The following is a 16,687-nucleotide window of genomic DNA, read 5'->3' as shown; positions in this document are numbered from 1 at the left end:
GAGGAGTTTATTGGGATGCATTAATCGTGTTTGAATGCATTTATTTATTTACTATTTATTTATTGAATGCATTTATTTATTGAATGCATTTATTTATTATTGATTGAATGCGTTTATTGATTGAATGCGTTTATTGATTGAATGCATTTATTGATTGAATGCATTTATTTATTTACTGAATGCGTTTATTGATTGAATGCATTTATTTATTATTTTTATTTATTGCATTATTGGATTATATATTGAATGTATTAATTATTTATTGTATGTGTTTATTTATTGAATGTATTTATTATTTATTTATTTATTGAATGCATTATTTAGTTATTATTTATTATTATTTATTTAATTATTTATTCAACGCACTATTTATTTATTCTTTATTTATTTATTCTTTATTTATGATTATTCAATAGGTTGGACAGCCATTTGTATGAAATGGTATGAGGCCTCTTGCTTGTGCGGGGGGGGGGAGGGGTTGGACTAGAAGACCTCCAAGGTCCCTTCCAATGATGTTATTCGGCTATTCTTTGATTTACAACTGCAATTGAGACCAGAAATAAACTTATTATATGAAGAACGGTTGCAGGAATTGGGTCTGTCTAGTTCAATGAAAAGAAGGACCAGGGGGGACAGGATAGCGGTGTTCCAATATCTGAGGGTCTGCCCCCCAAAAGAGGAAGTGGGTCCACTTATTCTCCAAAGCCCCTGAAAGCAGGACGAGAAGCCAAGGATGGAAACCAATCAAGGAGAGAAGCAACTTAGAACTAAGGAGAAATTTTCTAACAGTTAAAACAATTAACCAGTGGAACTACTTCCACCAGAAATTGTGGGGGCTCCATCACTGGAGTTTTTTAAGAAAAGGCTGGAGAGCCACTTGTCTTAATTGCTATTTGTAGGTAGTCCTCAACTTCCAACCATTCGTTTAGGGACCGAAGTTACAACGGCACTGAAAAAAGGGACTTATGACTGTTTCTCACGCTTACGACCGTCGCAATATCCCTGGGATCAGGTGATCAAAATTGGGAGGCTGGACAACTGACTCATTTTCACTTAACGATTCCCATCCTTTACTTAACAATTGCGGGCAAAAATCGTACAACCGGGTGTGCCTCACTCAACAGCGGCCTTTCTTAGTGATGGCGGTGCCGGTCCCGATTGTGGCTGTAGGTTGAGGATTCCTTATAAAATGACCAATTTAGCTGAGAAATGGCTGGCCAAATATCCCTTTTGAACGGGGCTGAAAACCTATGACCTCAGATCCGTATGGTGGCTGAGCAGGAGACAGGAAATGGGTGTGTTTTTTCTGGACTTAAGTGGACAAGCAAATTCTTTGGAAGGTGGTGCCTCCACAAAGGGAAGATGTGGAATCTCATCTTCATTTAATGACCCCATCATCCCTTGTGGGGTGGAGTTTGGGCAACTGAACGGAGCGGAGTATTTTCTGGCTGGATGCCCTTCCTGTCACCAGTGTGGAGTCATATTCAACAGATATATTCTCATCAGTGTGCCCACCCAGAGAAAGAAATATTTGCCTCTAACTAGAACTGAACTCACAGCTTCCTGATTGCGAGGCGAGAATTCCGCCTCTAGGGCCACCACTCCAAGATGCGGAATCTAATCTCCGGTTGAAAATAACTAGGGTAACAGAATTGGGAGGGACCCCGGAGGTCTTCTAGTCCAGCCCCCCTAAATATGAACCGGGTACGCACTGTGGCACAATACGCTAAAAGTTTAGATAAAGCGGGACCAGGTCCTGCGTGTTACGAATGAAAAGTAGGTTTTATTTTGGGGGGATTTGCTTCTGTGGAAAACTAGGCCTGTTCCTGTTTTCGTGATAGCCCGTAAAGCGGGTGAATTCTCTTTATTTCACCCTGTTTTTAATTTTAGACTTAAGTGCCTTTGGTGTGAATGGATTAGTTTGATATAAAGGCCCTTCTTAGGTGTGGATTGAGGAGGTGCAAATAATCTGAGTTCTGAAAAAAACGGGAAAGCACTTTAAGAGAGGCGGACTTCAAGTCCACCTCTCTTAAAGTGACCAAATTTGAGAAACGCGTCCTTAAAAGTCCAAACTCTGCCGGCTGCTTTGCAAATGGCAAGCTTCCAACCTTGCTTGGGGAGAGAAGCCGCCCCCCCCCCCCCGCTTAATGCCACCGATCCTCCACATTCAGAGGCAGTCTACCTTGGAAACGCCCGATCCTCAAGGCAGAGGACCCACCAACGCCCGCCCGTGTTCTTGGTGCTTCCCCTGGCTGCACATCTGCCAGCCAGCTGTTGCCTTTGGAAACACAGAACCAGATGGGAAAGCCTCCATTTTGTTTGTTGTTGTTGTTGTTGTTTCCTACCTCTGGCAGAACTACAACTATGGGGAATCCCTGGCTCCATATCGCCCCTCTAAAGACCAAAATAGCCCTGTAGGACGGAGTGGGGGGGGGGAGCAGGCAGGCAGGGGTCTGGCTGCCCTCCCCCTCCAGCCCTAATGCGATCCCACAATCGGAAGGGACAGCCCCCCCCTCCCCCACACAAAAACGACTGGGATTTGTGCAACAGTCTTGGTCTTTTTCCCAGTCTGCTCCCTCCTTACAGTCCAGCCGAGCTGGTGCCAGCTGGGTGAGTCACTGGCATTTTCACACACACACACACACACACCCGACCCTATAACTCAGCCTGGACTGATCTGCCCTTAAGTTTATTCTCGGTTTTATAAGTTGGTGTGGTTTTTTGGGACCCAGGTTTGAATGCTGGGCAGTGCAGGGGAGCGGTGTGTGTGTGTGTTTGTGTGTGCAATAGGATAGGGGAGCCTGAATCTATTCCCCACCACCACCCGCGCCCATCCAGCTGAGAAGTTGTGGCATTTTCAAGAGTTTAGTTGAGTTTACTTTTATTGTCGTTGCACCTCGTACAGCAAAATTCAATGCCATCTTTAGTGTACATTGCGACCATGGAAATAAACACAAACACGCATCCTTCACACTATATGCCTTGAATGGAAAACCCCTGATATTGCATCAATATTGCACGATACAGTAGAATAAAATAGAGTTACTGCCCTGAGATAGAAGCTTTTTTTCAGCCTATTTGTCCTCATTTTTATTATTGCCCTCTACCATCTTTCCTTCTTTCTTTTACTCCTTTCTTTCTTTTCTTTCTTTCCTTCTTTCCTTCCTTCCTTCTCTAAACACCTAAACCCTGAGATCCAAACTACCAGATGGTAATAGTTAATTTAAAAAAAGGGGGCTGTAGTTTCCCAGGTTGAGATGGATCTTGGAGGATGTTTTGAACTTTCTTAAGGCAGCAGGAACTATAAAGCTCTTCCAAAGAGGGGAGAAGGCAACCCAGGATCCTCTGAGGGGCAATGACCTTCACCCTCTTAACCCTTAAGAGGCGGGGTGGATTTGGATCTCAGGGTTAAAGTGAAAGAAGGAAGGAAGGAGGGAAAGATGGAAAGAAGGAAGGAAGGGAAGAAGGAAAGAAAAAGAAAAAAGAAAGAAAGGAGTAAAAGAAAGAAGGAAAGGAAAGGAAAGAAAAAAGAAGGAAGGAAGGAAAAGAAAGAAAAGAGAAAAGGAAGGAAGGGAAAGCAAGGGGAAAAGAAAGAAAGGAATGAAAGAAAGAAGGAAAAGCAAGCATGCCAGAAAAACATGCCAGAAAAGAAGGAAGGAAGGAAGGAAAAGGACACGAAAGAGCGTTTGAAAGCCAGCCTGTCCTGCAAAGGAATCTCAGAAATCAGTTGGACCAGCCCTTCACAAATCACAGCCGAGATTTGCATAACTGTCCGTGCCAGGATGCCTCGCATGGCTGCCTCGCCTCGCCTCGCCTGCCTGCCTACCTGCCTGGAACCCGCCTGCTTCCTGTGCAGCCCTCGGCCTCCACCTGCCTGCCTGCCATGCGGAGCTGCTACTTCCCTGCCGTCCCTGGAACCCTCCAGATTCGAGTTCACCTCCCCCCCACCCCGCCCCCAGCCCCAAGGTTGTTGGCCTGCATTTTTGAAAAGCCTCGGTGCAAAATATGTGCCGAGTTGGCAGCGCCACGAAGGGTCACCTGCCTTTTGGGGTTTTTTGCAAAGGTGGGATGCAGAGAGAGAGGAGGTGGGGGGAGGGAGAGAGAAAGGGAGGGAAGGAGGAAGAGAAAAAGAGGGAGAGAGAGAGAGAGGGAGGGAGGGAGGGAGGGAGGGAGAAAGAAAGAGAAAGTTAGGGAGAGAGAGGGAGGGAGGAGAAGAAAAAAGGAGAAGGAGGAAGGAGAGAGAAAGGGTGGGAGGAAGAGAAAAAGGGAGGGAGAGAGAGAAGGAGGGAGGGAGAGGGAAAGAGAGATAAAGAGGGAGGGAGAGAGGGGAGGGAGAGAGAGAAAAAGAGGGAGAGAAAAAGGAGGGAGGGGGAGAGAAAGAGAAATAAGGAGAGTTAGGGAGGGAGAGAGAAAGGGGGAGGAAGAGAAAAAAGGGAGAGAGAGAAAGGGAGGGAGGGAGAGAGAAAAAGAGAGGGAGAGAGAGAAAAAAAGTGGAGGGAGAGAGAGAGAGAGAGAAAAAAGCTCTGCTGGCTGAGGAATTCTGGGAGTTGAAGTCCACAAGTCAAGTGGTCAAGGTTGGAGACCTCTGCTGTATGGTAACCTGTGGACTTCAATTCCCAGAATGCCTGAGCCACTCATGCTTGGCTGAGAAATTCTGGGAGTTGTAGTTCACAGGATGCCAAAGGGCCATAACCGCCCATCTCTGACCTACACAGACCCACTGGTCCTACCTGATAAATATGGATTATTTTGACAGGCCTGTCAAAATAATACTTAGATTATTTTGATTATGTTTTGATAGTTTGATATTTTGAATATGTAGAATTATATTTTGATTATGTAGAATTATGTAGATTGTGTAGAATTAGAATAGACCTAAAATGGACACCTAACATCCAAAACGTCATCACAAAAGCACAACAAAGAAAGTTCTTTCTGCGCCAACTCAGGAAGCTCAAACAACCCAAGGAGGTGCTGATCCAGTTCGACAGAGGAATGATTGAGTCTGTCATCTGCACCTCTATAACTGTCTGGTTTGGTTCTGCGACCCAACAGGACAGACACAGACTCCAGAGGATAATTAGGACCTCAGAAAAAAAACAATTACTGCCCACCTGCCTTCCATGGAGGACATAAACTGTTTCAACTCCTTCCCTTAAAACGACGCTACAGAGCCCTGCACACCAGAACAACCAGACACAAGGACAGCTTTTCCCCCAAACGCCATCGCTCTGCTAAACAAATAATTCCCTCAATACTGTCCAACTATTTACAAAGTCTGCACTACTATTACTGTTAATCTTCTCATCCCTCCTTATCACCCATCCCCTCCCACTTGTGACTGTATGACTGTAACTTTGTCGCTTGTATCCTTACGGTTTATACTGACTGTTTCCTAGTAGGATTTGATTGTTTATTATACGCTATGACTATCATTAAGTGTTGGACCTGATGATTCTTGAGTCTTGATGAATGTATCTTTTCTTTTATGTACATTTGCACCAAGACAAATTCCTTGTGTGTCCAATCACACTTGGCCAATAAAAGAATTCTATTCCATTCTTATTCTATTCTTATTGTACCCTATGACTATCATTAAGTGTTGTACCTGATGATTCTTGATTCTTAACGAATGTATCTTTCTTTTATGTATACTGAGAGTGTTCCCCGAAAAGGTTTGGGGGTCCAGCAGGAATCTCCTTATCTACCATATTTCCCCGAAAATAAGACCAGGTCTTATATTAATTTTTGCTCCAAAAGATGCATTAGGGCTTACTTTCTGGTTAGGTCTTATTTTGGGGGGAAATACGGTACTAAATGCATCCATCTAGCTGACAATCTTAACTGGGGCTTATTTTCAGAATAGGGTTTATATTACGAGCCTCCTGAAAAATGCTTAGGGCTTATTTTCCAGTTGGGTCTTATTTTGGGGGAAATACGGGTCTAAGTGCATCCGTCTGGCTGCCAATCTTAACTGGGGCTTATTTATTATGAGATCCTGAAAAATCATGCTAGGGCTTATTTTTCAGTTGGGTCTTATTTTCAGGGAAACAGGGTAGTTAGTCCTGGTTTAGCCACTGCCTCATTTACAATCTTCACAGGTTCATAATGGGAAAGAACCCTGAAGTTTCTTCGTAGGCACAGTTGCGGCTTCCCTTAGCGACCGCTTCATTTAGCGACCGAGTTGCCGATTGTAGTTGCTCAATGAGGACTGACCTGTACAGCCAAGAGGGCGCAAGGCTGTGTTTCCCCCAAACCTCGAGCCATTAGAGCCATGCATCTGCCTTTCCCTGGTACCAAAATTCTCATCTTTGCACGGTGTTTTTCCTGCACTGCTTATCTGGTTTTTCTCTTTTGCAGTTTCCTGAGTGCGGGTTTTATGGCCTCTACGATAAAATCCTACTGTTCAAACATGACGCTTCAACAACCAATATTTTACAACTGGTTCGAGCCGCCTCTGACATTCAGGAGGGTGACTTGGTAGAGGTGGTTCTCTCAGGTAAAGTGCCTCGGTTAGAGAAGGCAGTGAACTGATGATGTTACCTAGCTGGGTCATGAAACGTCTGTAAGAAAATCACCAAGCTTAGGGAGCGCCAAGGACCCCACAGTCCTTATCTTTTCCTTTCTCCTGCTCTTCCTCTCCTCCTCCTCCTCCTCTTCTCAACTTCCCCAAATTAAAAGCAAGTTTAGCAATCAGGTAAATGCATCAGCAGCTAAGCTTGGTTGTTTTTAATTTGGAGTATATTTTTTTAAAAAATATCTTTCTTTGCAGGCTGTGTGAATCCAGCCTCTTCTTGTTAGTTTATAGAGCCGATCATTTCCACCAGAATAGCTAAATTAAACAATATGTACAAGTAGATAGATAGATAAAATAAGGCAGCTACTTATCTTATCTTGTCTTCTGCTAGCTAAAAACCCACTTAAAGGGCTTGGTTTGAGATTTGGAGATCAGCAAAATTCAGAGGCTCACTAACTTAACCAAAAGGTTTTGCTTCTTGAATGAAAAGAAAGGAAAGGAAAAGAAAAGAAAAGAAAAAAAAAGAAAGGATAGGGAAAGAAAGGAAAGGAAAGAAGGAAAGGAAGATAAAAGAGGGAAGTAGGGAAAGAAAGAGAAGGAAAAGAAAGGAAGATAAAAGAGGGAAGGATAGGGAAAGGAAAGGAAAGAAAAATTATTTAGATATTCCTTCTTCCCCTCAGTTTCTCTCTCTCTCTCTCTTTTTCTGCAGCCTCGGCTACCTTTGAGGACTTCCAGATCCGTCCGCATGCTCTCAACGTCCACTCCTACCGGGCACCGGCGTTCTGCGACCACTGTGGAGAGATGCTTTTCGGTTTGGTCCGCCAAGGCCTCAAATGTGACGGTATGAAACCTCTCCCTCCCCTAGATGCAGTTCTGTACTTCTAAGAAATCTAGATTTGCACTCGGGATTTGCATTCTTTGGGGAAGGGGCGAAGGGAAATCTGCAGTAGAGAACAGGGATGGTCAGAGATGGTGGTTTTTTAATTCCTTTTTTGTGATGGCCATCTATATCTCCTATTTTCCTTGGAGGAAAGAAACCATAGCAGTAAGAATGAGCAATTAGAATCAAATAGAATAGAATATTATAGAAAATAATAAGAATAGAATAAAACAGAATAGAAAATAATAAGAATAGAATAGAAAATAAGTAAGAATAGAATAGAACAGAACAGAATAGAAAATAAATAAGAATAGAACAGAACAGAATAGAAAATAAATAAGAATAGAATAGAATAGAATAGAATAGAATAGAATAGAATAGAATATAAAATAAATAAGAATAGAATAGAACAGAACAGAATAGAAAATAAATAAGAATAGAACAGAACAGAATAGAAAATAAATAAGAATAGAACAGAACAAAATAGAAAATAAATAAGAATAGAATAGAATAGAATAGAATAGAGAATAAATAGAAAGAAGAATAAAATAAAATAAAATAAATAAGAATAAGAATAATAGAACAGAACATAATAGGTTGGAAGGGACCTTGGAGGTCTTCTAGTCCAACCCCCTGCCTAGGTGGGAAACCCTACACCACTTCAGACAAATGGTTATTCGATTTCTTCGTAAAAACTTCCAGTGTTGGAGCAGCCACAACTTCTGGAGGCAAATTGTTCCACGGATTAGTTGTTCTAACTAATCTATTTCTCATAAAAGTCTTTATTTTTATTTTCCATGTGGGAAAAACGACTTTTCAGGGTCTTGAAACGTCTGTATGTGCCCAGATGTTTGGACTGTCAGAAAGGAAGACCTAAAAGACATGCCTAAAAGAATAATGTTTGTCAACCTGGCCAACTTTAAGCTGGGTGGAGTTCAAGTCCCAGAATTCCAGAGCCAGCTCCTGGCTGAGGGATTCTGGGAGTTGAAGTCCGCACACAGCTTAAAGTTGCCTATGTCAAGAAACACTAAAATTGAGCATTGGCCTACCCTGCAGGGCTGTTGTAAATTCCCTCTCAGCCTGTGAGAGAGTGAACGGTGTAGGGAATATAAGTTTACTGGCAGAGCATTTGAAATGATTATGGGAAGAAATACTTTTTCCTCACTTTCCTGGCCTCTTCCGCCCCTCAGGTTGCGGCCTGAACTACCACAAACGTTGCGCCTTCAGCATCCCCAACAACTGCAGCAGCGCCAGGAAACGCCGCCTCTCGTCCACCTCGCTGGCCAACTCGCAGTCCTTGCGCCTGTCCACCACAGAATCCTTGCCCTGCGTCCCGGACGAGCTGGTGAGTCAGCCCTGGCTGCCCCCCCCACAACACCCGCTGGGCCTGAGGAGGCTTTGCTTTGGCTCTGCTGGTTTTTCCTGAGCCTTGAGGACTAGAAACCTGATGTGCTCGGGACGGAGCATGAATTCTTCTTCATCGGTGTGTCACTTTTGTGATGCAGTAATTTCTAGCGGTTTTGGAGCACTCCAAGGCAGCTTTCCTTCGTTCCTCCTTCCCTCTCTCCCTCCCTCCTTGCCTCCCTCCCCATCTTTCTTCCTCCCTCCCTCCCTCTTTTCCTTCCTTCCTTCCTTTCTCCCCTCCCTCCCTCTCCCTTCCCTCTCCCTCACCATCTTCCTCCCTTCCTCTCTTTTTCCTTCCTTCCTTCCTTCCTCCCCTCCCTCTTCCCCTCCCTCACCATCTTCCTTTCTTTCTTCCTCCCTCCCTCCCTTTTTCTTTCCTTCCTTCCTTCCTCCTTACCACCTTCTTTTCCTTCCTTCCTTTCTCCCCTCCCCCCTCCTTCCCTCCTTCCCTCACCATCTTCCTTCCTTCCTCCCTTCTTTCTTTCCTTCCTTCCTCCTTACCTCCCTCTTTTCCTTCCTTCCTTTCTCCCCTCCCCTCCCTCCCTCCCTCCCTCCCTTTCTCTCCCTGTACTGATCCTGTTCCTCTCCTTCCGCCTCATCCAGAGCCGGAGTTCCACGGAGATTTTTCCCCGCCGCCTGACCTCCTGCACCTACATTGGCCGCCCCATCGAGCTGGACAAGCTCTTTCTCTCCAAGGTGAAGGTGCCCCACACCTTCCTCATCCACTCCTACACCCGCCCCACCGTCTGCCAGTACTGCAAGAAGCTCCTGAAGGGGCTCTTCCGCCAGGGCCTGCAGTGCAAAGGTGAGGAGGGGGAATGGGGAACTCCCTGCCACCAGATATTCGCAGCCTTACAGAATGTCAGAGCGTTTGCAACATGACTACTATTACGAGACAACCCAGGAGCAAAACACACAGCGCACAGACAATTAACAGTGGTTTATATACAAGAGAAACTCTACAATGAAGAAGGACACAAGGAGAGAGAGCACGCCCTCTAATGCCTGCCTTTATATAGATACCTCTTAAAGAGGTAAATCTTCTCTAGACCCACTCTTTGTCTTAAAAGGGCAATGCCCATGCTATGCTGATTCATCCTTATTGCATCAGCTTTACAGCAACTGGTCAGCTCTTAAATTTCAATACGTTAACACAGAACCTGTTTTATTCCTGCTCTCCCCCTGCTGGTGGCTGATGGCATTGCAGCCTTCTAGTTCACCCCTTTTCATGGACACAGGGGAAGGGAGTGGCTTTCGGGGAGCGGGGGGGGGTCACTGAAAAACAGGTTAATCTCTCTCTTTTTCTCTCCTCCCCTCCCCAAACTCCCCTCCAGATTGCAAATTCAACTGTCACAAGCGTTGTGCGACCCGGGTGCCCAATGATTGTCTGGGAGAGGCGTCCTTTAACGGTGGCGGTGAGTTCCAAAGACATCTCATGTTGCAGGAGGGGCAAGGAGGAGGAGACTCTTGCTGTGGGGTGGGTGGGATTTTATTCCTGACTGGGACCCCGGGAGGGGCAGAAGGACACCAGATGCTGGACTGGCGCCAAAGAATGCAAAGCTGACCTTTGAACAGTGTTTCTAACCGTGCGATTCGCTTAACAAGGGCAGTGATTTGCTTAACGACCGTGGCAAAAAGGTCATCAAGTTGAGCGCGATGCACTTAACTGTCTTGCTTAGCGCAGGAAATCCTGGTCCCACTGTGGTCGTAAGGCGAGGACTACCTCTCTGGTACCTCGTTTGACCGTTTCGAGGTACCCACGATCGGAACCCATCCGGATTACCAGATCTCTGGCAATTTGCTGGTTCTTCCTGAGCCTTGAGGACTAGAAACCTGATGCGCCTGGGGAATCAGGTTTGGATTTGCCTCACTGGATTCCCTCCCCCCTTCTCCTTCCCCCCAGATGTGTCGATGGAAGAATCGAGTGATCTCAGCGAGGCGGATAAAAACTCGCTCATGGACGAGTCCGACGATTCGGGGATCGTCCCGGGGTCTCATTCGGAGAACGAGCTGCGCATGGACGAAGACGCGGAGAGCCTCCAGAAGTCCCAAAGGTGAGGCAGAGACCCCGGGTGCGCCATCCTCTTGGCTCACGGGCTCAACGGTGGTCGTAAGCAGGGGTGGTATTCTACCGGTTCGGACCGGTTTGGGCGAACCGGATGTTAACTTTACAACTGGTTCTCTGAATCGGTAGTTGAACCGACTGGCTGGCCCTGCCCATCCCTCCCCTTCCCTCCCAGGAGTCTCCAGGTGGCCTATTTTGGATTCAGGTAAGTGCAGGGTCCACGTGGAGATTCTGGGAGGGGGAAACGGGCCTTCTGTAAGTTCAGGAAGTGCGGAAATGGGCGTGTTTCCGGCTTCTGGAAGGCCTCCGGAGCCCAGGGGAGGCCATTTTCGCCCTCCCAGAGGCCCGAGGGAAGCCTCCGGAGTCTGGGGAAAGGCAAAAAAATGGCCGAACCGGAAGTTCTGGAAGTCCAGAAACGGGCCTGTTTCCTGCTTCAAGGGACCCTCCAGAGGCCGGGAGAGGCTACTTTCGCCCTCCCAGAGGCCTGAGGGAAGCCTCCGGAGTCCGGGGAAGGTGAAAAAGGGCCGAACCAGAAGTTCCGGTAGGCCACATCCACTGTGGCCATGCCCACCCAGCAACCGGTTCGCTGCCCGGTGACTGGGATTTTTGAATCCCACCCCTGGTTGTAAATCAAGGACTTATCTGTATTACGGCTCTTTCTCTTCTCCCAGTTTCATAGCCGTCGGTAATTCTGATTTTTCAGGACTTCCAGTCAGCCGCTCCCCATCTTGGGGGGGGTCTTCTTTTCCCACTGGGAGGGTGTGTGCGTGTGTGTTTAGTGTCCCTGATCTTTTTGCCCCCAACTACACTGACCTGTGCCCCCACCCTCCCTCTGCCCCCTCTCCCCAGCTCCATGGGGTACATCCCCCTGATGCGTGTGGTACAGTCGGTCCGCCAGACAACGCGGAAATCCAGCACGGCGCTGAAGGAAGGCTGGATGGTGCATTTCAGCAACAAGGACACCTTGGTGAGCGAGGGGAAGGGGACAGGGACTGGAATTCTGGGAGTTGAAGTCCTCCAGCAAAGCTGGCTGAGGAATTCTGGGAGTTGAAGTCCTCCAGCAAAGCTGGCTGAGGAATTCTGGGAGTTGAAGTCCTCTAGCAAAGCTGACTGAGGAATTCTGGGAGTTGAAGTCCTCCAGCAAAGCTGGCTGGGGAATTCTGGGAGTTGAAGTCCTCCAGCAACGCTGGCTGGGGAATTCTGGGAGTTGAAGTCCTCCTGGCTTAAAGTTGCCAAGGTGGGAGACCACTGCTCTAGAGCATGGTTTCTCAAGCTTGGCAATTGAAAAAGATGAGGGATTCTGGGAGTTGAGGTCCACTCGTCTTCCAGTTCAACAGCCGGCCAACTGAAGAATTCTGGGAGACGTAGTTCACACCACTTCCATTTTTTTCTAGCCTGCTGCCTGGTGAATTGTGGGAGAAAAATTTTAAGTTTATATACCTTAAAGTTTGCTAGCATGCAGACAGGGGGAATTCTGGGAGTTGTTGTAGTCCATCCATCTTAAAGTTTGCTAGCATGCCTCCTAGGGAATTTTGGGAGAAGTAGTTTATAAATCATAAATTTTGCTAGCATGCCTCCTAGGGAATTCTGGGAGTTGTAGTCAACACAAATTTTGCTAGCATGCCTCCTAGGAACTTTGGAAGAAGTAGTTTATAAATCATAAATTTTGCTAGCATGCCTCCTAGGGAATTCTGGGAGTTGTAGTCAACACCAATTTTGCTAGCATGCCTCCTAGGGAATTTTGGGAGAAGTAGTTTATAAATCATAAATTTTGCTAGCATGCGGACAGGGGAATTCTGGGAATTGTAATCCACATATCTTAATTTATTTATTTTTTTTGCTAGCATGCTGGCTAGGGAATTCTGGGAGTTGAAGTCCACTTTTCTTCAAGTTCATTAGCAGGCTGAGCCAAGAGGGGGCCTTTCAATGCGAGAGAGAGCCCCTTCCTCTCCTTCCCACCCCCACCCCAATCCCCAAACATTTTCTATTTTTGTCTCCTTTTGCAGCGGAAACGTCATTACTGGCGGCTGGACAGCAAGTGCCTCACCCTCTTCCAGAACAACAATAGCAACCGCTACTACAAGGTGAGTCTGTCTGCCTCCTCGCGGTCTCCAGGACAGGAGCCAGACCCCCTGGCCCGAGCACTGGGAGCAGGTGGGGTGCCTTCTCCCATCGGAAACCTTTGGGTAGAAAAAGTGAGCAGATTAGGAGAAGCCGTTGGGTCTTTCACAGCCCAGGAGGCGAATAAATAGAGTATTCCAGAGGAGGGGTGGGAGGCCCTTGAGATCATCCACTCCACCCCCTGCTCAGACTGAAGCATTTCCCACAGCCTCCACTCGAACCCTTGATTTACTATGGATGCTTTTGCCCACAAAATGGAAATAAATCCCATTTTTTAAAAGTTTTTTTTATTTTATAACAAAAACAAAGACAAATAAATCCATCTTTCGGTTCAAATGGTGTGTCGGTTGGGTACATATATCTTGTGCACATAATAATAATAATATCATATATTTCTTACTTGTTTATATTTATAACCATTCTAATCGATATTTTATATCACATTTATCAATTATTATCATTAACATTATAGTTACCGTCTTTCAAAAATACATTTCATCTTTACTTAAGTTATATTCATTTTCTTACTCAGTCTAACTGAATCAATTATGATACATTATACTATTATTATGTATTTCAATTTCTGACTCTTCTGCCTAGCCATTCATGGAATAAATTCCAAATTTTATAATAATAATTTTTTTCTTCCTGTTCTCTAATCGCCATTGTCAATCTACTTAGTGTGCATGCAAAAAAAGTAAATCTCACCGGACGCTCCAAACAGCTGCCAATGAGCCAAATATGGTCCATGTGACCACAGGGGAGGCTGGAGAGATGTCAGAACTTCGGAACCAGGCCATAAGCACCTTTTGAGGGGGGCCTGCTGTAACTGTGAACGATTGTTAAGCCAACGGTCGTTAAACGAGGACTATCCCTAGGTGGGGAAGAGCTGGTTTATTTTCCTTTCCTCATTCTCGCCGCCTTCCCAACTTCCCAGGAGATCCCGCTGTCCGAGATCTTGACGGTGGAGGTGGCTCAGGACCTCTCCCTCCTGCCACCCGGCGCCAATCCTCACTGCTTCGAAATCGTCACCGCCAACGCCACCTACTACGTGGGCGAGAACGGCGCCCCCAGCAACCCCCAGCATGGCGGGGATGGCCTGGAACACGCCAAGGCCTGGGAGATGGCCCTCCGTCAAGCCCTCATGCCCGTCGTCCTGCAGGGGGTGCCGGCTGCCCAGGGGCAGCCCCCACACAGTGAGTGCCCTGTCAACTCTATGGCCGTTTTGGAGTTGCCAACAGAAAGGGAGGAGGATACCCGACCATCGGCTGGCTGGCGGCGGCGGGAGCGGGGGGCGCTGTGGCGCAGCAGGACTCTTCTGGACGACCTCTCGCATGCCGGCAGAAGTGGCTCTGTGTGCCACTTCCGTCACATACGTGCCATCATGGCCCTACACCGTTTCTGACAGTCTTTTCTTGAAGGCTTCCAGGGATGAAAAGATGGAGGAGGTTAATTTTCGTTTGTTTTTGTCGTGCCTCATCTAGGACAAGCGTCTTTGAGGATCTCCGTGTCCAACAGCCAAATCCAGGAGAACGTGGTGAGTGTCCATTCATTCTGCCTCTAGATCTCATTCTTTGATTCTCCTCACCTGCTTGGAGGTGACCTCAAGAGGTGACTTCTTTGTCCAATTGCAGGACATCGCCACCGTCTACCAGATCTTCCCGGATGAGGTCTTGGGCTCCGGGCAGTTTGGTGTGGTCTACGGAGGTAAACCCAACTGGTGGGCTTGGCTTTGTCAACTCATCCAATATTTCTATGGTCGTTTTAGAGAAAGAGAGGAGGGGGGAGCAGTGCAGCAGCTTGCAAAACCGAAATTGCATTCCATAAATGTTTTCAAAGACAGTAACTAAGTGACTGAAGTTTCTGCCGTGCAAATATCTAACTGGTGACTCTGGGCTATGGACGTGTCCCATTGGAGGATATGAATTATGATACACCCAGGAGGTGGGGAAACCAGGGTCAAGGGTGACAGTGAATGATGTGTCGGCTGCACCCAGGTAGCACCAGCATGTTTACTCCTAATAAATCCTCTTTAAGCTTTGAAAATCCAACTCATGGTTAAAATGGGGGTAACTACTGGAGCCCTGACAGGCATCCTTTCTCCAGGTTTTGTGATAGAAGAACCGGGGGTCAAAAAGTCAAGATGGCAGCTCGCCACACAGGTCAAAAACGAGGAGGGAGGCTGGATTTGTTCTCCTTTCACAACCCTCCACCATGCCAGTCTTGAAATTCAGTGATACGCACCCCAAAGTTTGTGCGAATGACCCTGGAGACAGTCTCTGGGTCTCCCAAAGGACCAATTGTGGCCCTCAGATCTTGCAGTGTTCAACTTTGGTTGTCTCTGGTCGTTGCTGTGCTGAGAACTGAAGGGGGGCCACAAACAGAGTTTCCCCCCCATCACTGGGCAAGTAGTCCTTGACTTACAACCACAAGGGCCCTTCCTTCCTTCCTTCCTTCCTTCCTTCCTTCCTTCCTTCCTTCCTTCCTTCCTTCCCTCCTCCCTCCCTCCCTCCCTCTCCCTGCCTCCTTTCCTTCCTTCCTTCCCTCCCTCCCTCCCTCCCTCTCTCTCCCTTCCTCCTTTCCTTCCTCCCTTCCTTCTTTCCTTCCCTCCCTCCCTCTCCCTGCCTCCTTTCCTTCCTTCCTTCCTTCTTTCCTTCCTTCCTTCCTTCCTTCCTTCCTTCCTTCCCTCCCTCCCTCTCCCTCCTTTCCTTCCTTCCTTCCTTTCCTTCCCTCCTCCTCTCCTGCCTCCTTTCCTTCCTTCCTTCCCTCCCTCCCTCCCTCCCTCTCTCTCCCTGCCTCCTTTCCTTCCTTCCTTCCTTCCTTCCTTCCTTCCCTCCCTCCCTCTCCCTGCCTCCTTTCCTTCCTTCCTTCCCTCCCTCCCTCCCTCCCTCTCTCTCCCTGCCTCCTCCTTCCTTCCTTCCTTCCTTCCTTCCTTCCTTCCTTCCTTCCTTCCTTCCCTCCCTCCCTCCCTCCCTCCCTCTCCCTGCCTCCTTTCCTTCCTTCCTTCCTTCCTCCCTCCCTCCCTCCCCCTCTCTCCCTGCCTCCTTCCTTCCTTCCTTCCTTCCTTCCTTCCTTCCTTCCTTCCTTCCTTCCCTCCCTCCCTCCCTCCCTCCCTCCCTCCCTCTCCCTGCCTCCTTTCCTTCCTTCCTTCCCTCCCTCCCTCCTCCCTCTCTCTCCCTGCCTCCTTTCCTTCCTCCCTTCCTTCTTTCCTTCCCTCCCTCCCTCTCCCTGCCTCCTTTCCTTCCTTCCTTCCTTCCTTCCTTCCTTCCTTCCTTCCTTCCTTCCTTCCTTCCTTCCTTCCTTCCTTCCCTCCCTCCCTCCCTCCCTCCCTCTCCCTCCTTTCCTTCCTTCCTTCCTTCTTTCCTTCCCTCCCTCCCTCTCCCTGCCTCCTTTCCTTCCTTCCTTCCCTCCCTCCCTCCCTCCCTCCCTCTCTCCCTGCCTCCTTTCCTTTCCTTCCTTCCTTCCTTCCTTCCTTCCTTCCTTCCTTCCTTCCTTCCTTCCTTCCTTCCTTCCTTCCTTCCTTCCCACTTAGCAGTAGCCCTTAGACTTCTATGCCACTTCACAGTGCCTTCCAGCCCTCTCTAAGCCGTTTACAGAGTCAGCCTCTTGCCCCCAACAGTCTGGGTCGTCGTTTTACCGACCTCTTCTGTCTTTCCGACAGAAGGCTGAGTCAAGCTTGTTTCCCTTTCCAGAAATTAGT

The 16,687-nt window shown here is 47.5% G+C and overlaps 1 protein-coding gene across 1 annotated transcript in view; it reads left to right on the top strand.

Annotated features, from left to right (window-relative positions):
- PRKD2 (protein kinase D2) overlaps window positions 1-16,687 on the top strand; it is a 30,251-nt gene that overhangs the window by 4,211 nt on the left and 9,353 nt on the right. The window contains exons 2-12 of the mRNA XM_087939333.1: window positions 6,361-6,499; window positions 7,227-7,358; window positions 8,588-8,742; window positions 9,405-9,606; window positions 10,136-10,216; window positions 10,705-10,855; window positions 11,716-11,833; window positions 12,873-12,950; window positions 13,925-14,183; window positions 14,472-14,524; window positions 14,622-14,694. Coding sequence (XP_087795459.1) covers window positions 7,319-7,358; window positions 8,588-8,742; window positions 9,405-9,606; window positions 10,136-10,216; window positions 10,705-10,855; window positions 11,716-11,833; window positions 12,873-12,950; window positions 13,925-14,183; window positions 14,472-14,524; window positions 14,622-14,694 — 1,210 coding nt within the window. The 5' untranslated portion in view covers window positions 6,361-6,499; window positions 7,227-7,318. The remainder of the gene's footprint in view (window positions 1-6,360; window positions 6,500-7,226; window positions 7,359-8,587; window positions 8,743-9,404; window positions 9,607-10,135; window positions 10,217-10,704; window positions 10,856-11,715; window positions 11,834-12,872; window positions 12,951-13,924; window positions 14,184-14,471; window positions 14,525-14,621; window positions 14,695-16,687) is intronic.

The sequence above is a fragment of the Pseudonaja textilis genome, chromosome 10 (genome assembly GCF_049901715.1).
Source record: "Pseudonaja textilis isolate UNSWEBS1 chromosome 10, rPseTex1.2, whole genome shotgun sequence".
Taxonomy (NCBI): Eukaryota; Metazoa; Chordata; class Lepidosauria; order Squamata; family Elapidae; genus Pseudonaja; species Pseudonaja textilis.
The sequence above is the reverse complement of the archived record's forward strand: the minus strand, read 5'-3'. Positions and strand labels throughout refer to the sequence as shown.